The 8999-nt window shown below is 49.7% G+C and overlaps 2 protein-coding genes across 2 annotated transcripts; both read left to right on the top strand.

Annotated features, from left to right (window-relative positions):
- The first annotated feature begins 697 nt into the window (after window positions 1-697).
- On the top strand, window positions 698-5768 carry f13a1b (coagulation factor XIII, A1 polypeptide b). Its single transcript, XM_003975931.3, has 15 exons — window positions 698-858; window positions 1454-1662; window positions 2201-2389; window positions 2462-2710; window positions 2787-2905; window positions 2972-3079; window positions 3462-3636; window positions 3723-3861; window positions 3990-4093; window positions 4187-4275; window positions 4367-4520; window positions 4604-4879; window positions 4961-5121; window positions 5210-5346; window positions 5420-5768. Exons 2-15 carry the CDS (start codon window positions 1476-1478, stop codon window positions 5559-5561), a joined length of 2229 nt encoding a protein of 742 aa, XP_003975980.2. The 5' UTR covers window positions 698-858; window positions 1454-1475; the 3' UTR covers window positions 5562-5768.
- Window positions 5769-6313: 545 nt separating this feature from the next.
- LOC105418179 (growth-regulated alpha protein-like) lies at window positions 6314-7598 on the top strand. Its single transcript, XM_011616805.2, has 4 exons — window positions 6314-6835; window positions 6908-7010; window positions 7107-7184; window positions 7347-7598. The coding sequence occupies exons 1-4, from the start codon at window positions 6772-6774 to the stop codon at window positions 7441-7443; spliced, it is 342 nt and encodes a 113-aa protein (XP_011615107.2). The 5' UTR covers window positions 6314-6771; the 3' UTR covers window positions 7444-7598.
- Window positions 7599-8999: the final 1401 nt, after the last annotated feature.

Raw genomic sequence — 8999 nt, 5'->3', positions numbered from 1 at the left:
AAATATACTCCGAAAGAAGGTTAACATAGATCATTTTGAGTGTTCTGAATCCTCAGCAGTAACGGGGGAAGGGTTCAGAAAGGTTCAGTCACTTCACTTCTTTTACAGTTCAGTCAAAGATGAAAAAGAAATAGACCAAAAGTCTGTAAAAGATGAAAAAGTGATGGGGTGCCAGAGCCTGTCCCAGCTGCATGGGGGTGAAGGCAGGATGCACCCTGGCGGGGCTGCAAACTCCTCACAGGGCCCAATTCAAGCAATCGGGGGTTTGGTGCATTGCTCAAGGGCACCTCAGCAGTGCTTTGAGGGTGTCCTGGCACCTGCCCCTGCCACCAGAACACCTTCCAACTTTTGTCTGTGCCGGGGTTTGAACCCAGAACTCTCTGCTACTCAGCCCAGTCCCCTACAGACGGAGCTGCTGCCGGCCCTCTATTCTGTTCTATTCTATTCTATTCTATTCTATTCTATTCTATTCTATTCTATTCTATTCTATTCTATTCTGTTCTATTCTGTTCTATTCTGTTCTGTTCTGTTCTGTTCTGTTCTGTTCTGTTCTGTTCTATTCTGTTCTGTTCTGCACGTACATCGACGGGGCGGCGCTGAATCATCGCTAAGAGACTTTTTGGGTCTCCGTGCAGTCAGGGGTTGTAAAGACATGGTAGATTCCACATCTTGCTCCTATGGCTGAAGCAGCACTTATATAACACACACACACACACACACACACACACACACACACTTGGACAGTTCTTCCTTTTCCCTGAGGGGTATATAAGTAGAAGCAGAAGTTTCCCAAGACAGCTGCAGCAGCAGAGGGCAACTACCAGCCAGCCAGCAACTTTTTCCTCTCCTTCATCTGAGGTGGGTCCCTTCTGTCGTACGATCGTCGCCTTTGCAGCTTTTCGGGATAAAAGGTGAACGAAACGATGCACCGTTGCTTAACTCGCTGGCGACAGGATGAGCTGCACCGCCTCGGGACCATCAGGAGCCGGGGGCTTCTTGTTCTGCTCGGTGGTGCAGTGGCTAAAGCAGCGAAAGGGACCTGCTGGGGTGACAATTTCACAATTCTCTGGACCTTTTCTTGTCCAATTTTATTCTGTTCGAAGCTGAGTGGGCGCCTTGATTTGAAACACAACATACACACACGTTTAAGTGCAGTGTTTATGCAAACGGTGTCGTCCCTGACTTTAATTCCGGTGTCGGAGCCCCGTCAGCAGGACGCAAACCTCTGCCCACGCCCGTGTTGCGCAATAGCGGGCCTTGTTCTGAGCTGGTTGCAGACCAAACATCCGCGCCTGGTTCTGTGATTCAAGCCCCCCCCCCACCCCCGACCTGCCCCGTGATGATGGAAGCAGGAGAGCCGAACGGCTGATGTCACGTTCCTGAACCGGTCCAGGAAAACCAGATGAACCTTAACTGGAGCAGCTGATACTGATCAAATTCTCTTCTCTTTCAGTCCTTCTGTTGTTACCAGCGCAATGTCAGACCCAGCTCCCGTCGTGGACCCCTCCCCTGCCCCCGCGGCTCCCTCCGGACCGCGTCCCAAGGTCACCAATCGCGGCCGCACCGCCGTCGCCGTCGCCAGCTCCAATTCCGAATCCACGGAAGTGCCCGAGTTTGAGTCCTTTGTCGCCCTGAGCCCCCGAGGCTTTCCGCCTCTGACAGGTGAGCGACCGGACGTGCTTGAACGATCTATAACGGTCGCCCCAAGCTTTTATCTCTTTCGTCCAACAAGCACACTGTTACAAATCGACTTTTACAATATGGAAACCAATATTTCCTTTATGTGTTTATCTTTATGGCGCCTCATTTTTAAATAGAGTATCCTGAGCAGACCTACGCTGTCATTAATAGCAGAACTAGAAGGCAGAGGACCTCCATGTCCGTCTGATCTTTTCCTGTTATTGTCAGCGAGTTTGACACGTGAGTGACATCCGAGCAAGATGAACTCTGCCCACTTCCTGCTGCCTGTCACTTCCCTCCATCCTGTAACGTTGCCTGGGATACGGAGGTTGATATGGTTTTCTGTCTCAGCGGTCGGACACTGGACCGGACGCCCGATCATTGCGTCGCACGCGCCTAGAAGCACTTTAGTCTGTTCAGTCAACTTAATGTCTCTAGACTGTGGGATCAAACCCAGATGTGCATAAACATCCCCATCAACCCCTAGCTAAGTTCCTGCCCCCCCCCCCCCATCCCGCAGATTATCTTGACATCGTGGCTGTGGACATGATGTCACAGTCAGACGGGGTGAACAAGCAGCAGCACCGGACCATGTTTTACAACTCCAACTATCTCATCGTGCGTCGGGGGCAGGAGTTCCATGTCAAGCTCACCTTCAATCGCCCCTACAATCCCAAAGAGGACAAGTTCGCCCTGGAGTTTGTCATCGGTAAGCAGAGCCCACCGCATCCTCTTTTCTGTAGCTAGCTTGAAAATGGCTAATAGCCTGTGGTTCATCCAGGTGCCAACCCTGACTACAGCAAGGGCACCTACATCCCCGTCTTTCCCAACAAGGAGCGCCAGTCCCGCTGGGCAGGCCGGATCGCAGACAGTTCCAACAACGACGTCACCGTCGGCATCACTCCTTTGGCAAATTGCATCGTGGGGAAGTATCACATGTACATCGCGGTGATGACGCCCTTCGGCATCCGCCGGACCAGAAAGGACCCCGTCCGTGACCTCTACATCCTGTTTAACCCGTGGTCCCCAGGTTGGTTGAGGATTCTGTCTTTGCCTGAACCGGTATGTTTCACCGCGGTAAAGTGTCGCCGCTCGTCGCTCCGCAGCCGACGACGTGTTCCTGGATGACGAGCCAGAGCGGCAGGAATGCGTGATGAATGAGATGGGCATCATCTACCACGGTGCATATGACGACATAGCTGAAAGGCAATGGAACTATGGCCAGGTGATTGTAAACCAACGGCTTCAACTGTTGTTTTTAAAACAACTAATTCATTTATTTAAAATTTAGTTTAACTATGGGGTTCTGGATGCCTGCCTGTACATCATGGACAGATCTGAAATGCCCATCACAAACAGAGGAGACCCAATTAAAGTGACCAGAAAGGCCTCTGCTATGGTGAGTAAACATTTATTCACATTGTATATAGCAAATTAATGTTAATTAAAATTGAACGTGGCATGCAAGTTGCATTTTTGTAATGAAATTGCGGCCAGATAACGCCGCTGCAATTCCTGGCGTTAACAGCGACGCCTGGTGGCCACTCGGCAGTAAAGCAGTTTTTCAGGGCGGCCTGATGCGCCTCCGTTTTATTTCAGAATTAACCATTGCAATTTAGCGGCAATGAAACCCGCATTAATGCCAGGTTTAGAGGTGAAACATATTAAATCTACAACTCTTTTTTTCCCCTATAACCGCTCACTTTAACCTCACTCCATCTCACACACGGTCGATTGAATTATTATTCAAGATATCCAATTAAGATTTTTTCCCCGTTTAGATCAATTCTCGAGACGACGACGGCGTGTTGGTGGGGAACTGGAGTGGCGACTACACCTACGGGGTGGCGCCAACTTCCTGGACTGGCAGCACAGAAATCCTGCTGACCTACGCCAGCAGCAGGATGCCCGTCAGCTACGCTCAGTGCTGGGTCTACGCCGCCGTCTTCAACACCTGTAAGACGGTCGCCCGAAGCAGCAGCCGAAAAACAGTTGGAACAACATTTGACCTTTTTTCCATTTCCTGTCCCTCCTCTCCGCAGTCCTGCGCTGCCTGGGGATCCCATCGCGGGTCGTAACCAACTACTACTCCGCACACGACAATGACGGAAACCTGAAAACCGACATCATCCTGGACGAGAACGGCAAGATTGACCGCAGCCGCACGAGAGACTCCATCTGGTAACTGGCGCCGACCAACCCGCCATTTCCACGCGCGCGACGTGACTCAGTCACGCCACCATCTCGATCTGCGGTCCCCTTTACGGACTTGTAATGACATTAAAAACAGGCTTTCCTGTTGTTCTCAGGAACTACCACTGCTGGAACGAATGCTACATGACAAGGCCAGACCTCCCCTTCGGCTTCGGGGGGTGGCAGGTCGTGGACGCGACTCCCCAGGAAACAAGCGACGGTACTTTATTTGGAGGAGGGGGTTATTAAGATTTGCTTGTTTTGCAAATGCGGCGGCGCTTGACTCTCTTCCTCCTCCCTCTCTGCGTCTAAGGCATGTACAGATGCGGTCCTGCGTCGGTCCAGGCCATCAAGCACGGGGAAATGTGCTACCCTTTTGACGCCGCCTTTGTGTTCGCAGAAGTGAGTCGCCCGCCGCGCCACCTCGATCTGTGCAAACGTCCTCGCGACTGCAGGGAAAACGAGCCATCGCCTCCCTTTTTGCCGCCCGCAGGTCAACAGCGACGTGGTGTTTTACTCCCGAGGTAAAGACGGGGCCATGCAGCCGGTCAGAGTCAATCAGACCCACGTGGGCCGTATGGTGTTGACCAAAGCTCCTGGAGCCACGACCCGGCGTGACATCACAAGTCAATACAAGTTTCCTGAAGGTAGTCGCCCGTCGGCGTCGGCCCGGCCCGGATGTCCCGTAAGCGCGTGCCGCCGTTGATCTTGTTTCACCTTACTGATCTAGGCACTAGCGAAGAGCGGACCGTTTTGGAAAAAGCGGAGGGGTTCGGCTGTCATCGCGAGAAGTCCCGCCCCCCTGAGGCCGACGTGGACCTGGTCCTCCCTACCCTGGAGGTCCCCGTTGGCCAAGACTTCGAACTGAGCCTGGAGTTCGTAAACCGCAGCGACCAGCGGCGGGTCGTCGAGGCCTACATCAGCGGGAACGTGGTGTTCTACACCGGCGTCACCAGCGCCGAGTTCATGCTGCGGGACCCAACAGTGACCATGAAGCCCAACGAAAGTGGGCGGAGTCTTTTTTTTTCTTTAAACAATAAAATCGCAATCCGGTGCCTAATCGTTAGCATGACGGTTGTGTTTTTAGCCGTGAAGGAGACGGTGGTGGTGGAGTCAAAGAAGTACATGAAGCACCTGGTGGAACAGGCCAACCTTCATTTCATCATCACTGGGAAGGTCAAGGAGACCGGACAGATCGTCACCGCCATGAAGGTGGTCGCCCTGCACAATCCCAAGCTCAGCGTCAAGGTCTGAAACCTTCCCCGACTCCCTGCTCCCTTCTCGATTAGCGTGCGCTTGTGCGCTGTGTGTTTGTTCACGCCGGTGGTCGCCGCAGGTGTCTGGCGAGAACAGAGTGAGTGAAGAGATGATGGCGACCGTGGAGTTCACCAACCCCTTCTCCTTCGCCCTGGCGGACGTCTACATTCGCATGGAGGGGCCGGGGGTCATGATGCCCACGTACAAGTATTACAGGTGAGCTGTGGTCCCGGTATCAGAATCCACAGCGACCATCTCGGCCTCCATCTTGTGTCTTTGCTGGTTTCAGCCTGATCCCCAATGGATCATCTCTGACCTGGACCGAGATGTTCGTGCCGCAGAGGGCCGGCGCCACCCGTGTGTTCGCCACTCTGGACTGTCCTGCCCTCAGGCAGGTCCAGGGGGAGGTGTCCCTCACCATCAAGCCCTGAGGATCCCAGCAGGGGGGCAATGAGTACTTCAATAGCTTTAGCATTTGTAGCTAACAACAGTGGAGGTTTGAGCAAATCATCTCATAGCCTTCTTTGTGATTTGATCGCTCCTATAAGTATCCAGCAAACCTAAGAATAGGTGCCTTTGTTGTTGTTGTTGTTTGTGTACTCCTGCTAATATCAACCAAATAAAGGATTCAGCGTGCTGCCTGTGTCCTGTGAGTGGATGATAGAAGGCCTTTTCTGACCCCACACGCATAAATAAGGTCTGTCGTCCAAAGGTTCTTTCCCTGAACCCATCAGATTCCCAGACGTCTTTTCTTAAGGCGCCAACTCTTTTCCTCTTCGTCATCTCGCCAACACCTTTCCCGACTTGTTTTCTTTAAGAAGGTCACTCCCGCAAGTTCGGAATCTCCTGGATTTCAGTTTCAAGAGTGTGGAAAATCCCAGGCGAACGTTGAGACATCGCTCTTCCTTTTGAAACTTGAGAAATACGTTTTTGTTTGTTTTTTGACGTGCCGGCGTTGAGCACCAGGTGTCGCTATAACACTGTGGCCTGATGTGAGGCTGGTGGACGTTTGACTGAGTCAGGTCACCCCGATACAAATCCAATATACTGGAAGAGGAATAAATCCTTTTTTTTATCTACTCACCGTTGTTCTGCAAGTTGACATTCTTTGATAAAGTATTAAAATAGCGTTGCTTATATGCAATTATTAGTGGGTATTGAGCCGTTAAAGCCAACAGGTTTGCTGAGCAGGCAGGAGGAATTCACACTTATAGACTGTTGCATCCCACAGTTATTCATTTTTGCGGTAGTAACTGACCGTTTATGGAGGAGTTCGGACAGAGCTCTGTGTGGTTTGAGGTGCACGTGTCTTTAGGAGGATGAATGACGCAATTTCCACGGAATTTCTCTTATGTATGTCATGATCTAACAATAGAAGGCAGCGGGTGGAGAAATTCTGAAGAGAAAACGAAGCTCTTTCATCACTGAGTGACACATGAGTCAACGACCCAAAAAACCGGCATCAAGGGATAAGATTAGGGGCAGGAACTCTTTAAAAGGAAACTTAAACAGTGTGGCAACTGATTCCAGAGAAAGGGGCCGTCTCCCAAGTAAATCTTGAATCTTGCTATATAAACGAGTGCCCAAAAATATGGGGTAGGTACTTGACAGCAGAGCATCGCTTGGCAAACACCGAGAGACATGATGAGGACCATGGTAGCCCTGTGCATTCTTCTGGCCTGCATCGCCGTTTGCACGTCGTCACGTAAGTTTCCCGCCTGCACCACGTTATTCCGCTCAGCAGCGCAGCCGATTTGATGGACTCGTCTTCCTTTAGCGGCCTGCCGATGCCTGAACACAGTAGCAGCCGTGAATCCTTCCCACGTGGTCGATGTCGTCGAGTACGGTCCTCGCCCCTACTGCAGGAGGCAAGAAGTCATGTAAGAGCACACCAGAGAGGTCGTTGACGTCGCAGAATCCGGATCATGTGACGATTCCAACAATTCTACCGCTCACAATTTCTCTTTGTGCAACAGTGTCATCCTGAAAAACAAGAGGCCACGCTGCCTTGACCCCAAAGGACAATTCGCCCAGGGACTACTTTGGGCCAAACGGTAAGTTCACATATCCACGTTCTCTCCTTTCCTGATGTCCCAATGCTTTTCCCATTTCTGGGATGACTGGGCGTTATTGAGATGGTTTTGTTAACACCTGGGGAGGGAGGCAGCTGACCCAAAGAGGCTTTGTGGTGAATCCATGATACGTCTTGTCCGCAGGCGTATGGAGGAACACGCTGCTCGGTTGAAGAGCAGCAGGTCAGCTAAAACCACAGCAGCAAGAGGAAGCGCAGCTCCGCCCGCTCAAGTGCTGTGATTTCTGTTTTTGTGTCTTTATTCGACTGCACATTACAACATCTCAACTGGATTAAGATTGTATTTAAGAGTATTTAAACTGTGAACGTATTTAATGAAGCAACATATTTAATCGCTTGTCTTTTTTTTATACAATAAAAGTTGAACTGAATTGAATCGGTTGTGCATTTTGTTTGTTTTTCAACAAAAAAAAATCTTGTTTTTGCTCTTAATTCATTTGCTGTTAATAAGTTCTCTTTTTGAGGGAGCAGACATGCTCAAAAGCAAAATTTTTCATTTAGACAATATATATTATGAGTATATTATTATAGATTTTGGGTCCCAGACGTGGTCGTGCTCTACAGCGCCACCTATGCACAGGTTATGGCAGGAAACCCGCGACATGGTTTCCACCTGTGTGCCTGATGTTTGGTGGGGTCATGTAACATCCCAGGCTGTCCCATAATGTCCGTAGGAGCCAACGGGAAGTCCGACATTTTCAGGTTTCGTACTTTAACGAACTCCTACAAACTCCTACGTATTTGATCGGACCGTTTTGCTGTTTTTCGCCATATAACAGGAAGTGGCTGCCACTCGCATGTAGGTTGTTGAATGAGGGTCAAAGGTTACAGGTGGGATTGTGGTCTTGAGCTGAAACAATTCTATTAAAATATTCAATTTTCGAGCTACTGCCACCTGCTGGCAACGGGAAACATTGCGTTCCACATCACGATCAAAAACTTTTACAACAAAATTTACACCTTTTCATCAGAAGGCGAGGAGATTACCAACATCTTGCTATGAATGGAACCTTTGTGTCTTCTAACGTGCCTCAGATTTCACCTGTTGGGCCAGACTTGAGCAGCTCCCGACAACCTCTGACACACGTCTGTGCATCTTGGTCCTGCGTAACGTCGCAAAGACCAACAAATAAAGTCTCTCTGTGAGACCGTGGCACAAGCTGATACTTGCCTCAAGGAGGAAGCTGTTGACATTTTCAGGCCTTGAACTCGAAACAAACTCCTTGGTGATTGTTCAACTTGAAGGTCGATGCTGATGTGCGCATCTTCTTCGTTAGCATCAAACGGTGATGGCGATGGCGGCCTGATGAATTTTGATGCATATTACCTTTTGAATTTGAGCAGTTTTTTGTTCTCAGGAAGCAGCGGACAGACGCCATCGAGTCCCTGCTGCACCCACAACTATGACGTTGCTCAATTTGAGTCCTAAATTTGATAGTGTGTGAAAGCAGAACCACCAGTGGAAACTTTACAAACACCTTTTTTCTTTTTTTTATGTTTACGGAGTTGTGTTTTGTTTTTCTCTATTCCAGCGTCATAGTGCGCTCCGTTTATCCTGTGCTTTTAGTTATGTTTGCAGATGAGTTATTTATTTTCTTGAAGTCATGGGGTCACTCAAGATTTTGCTGACAAACTTTTATCCCACATTTATGACCTGAACATGTGTTTTAACAACGTGCCTGCAATCATAAGGAACAATGGTTCAAGTGGAAAATATTAACCCTTTTTGTCCTAAATGAAAATTACAGATATGAAAATATTATAATTACATGTTGTT

Source organism: Takifugu rubripes, chromosome 8 (assembly GCF_901000725.2).
Source record: "Takifugu rubripes chromosome 8, fTakRub1.2, whole genome shotgun sequence".
In the NCBI taxonomy this organism is placed as follows: domain Eukaryota; kingdom Metazoa; phylum Chordata; class Actinopteri; order Tetraodontiformes; family Tetraodontidae; genus Takifugu; species Takifugu rubripes.
This window is presented reverse-complemented; position numbering and strand designations above follow the sequence as displayed.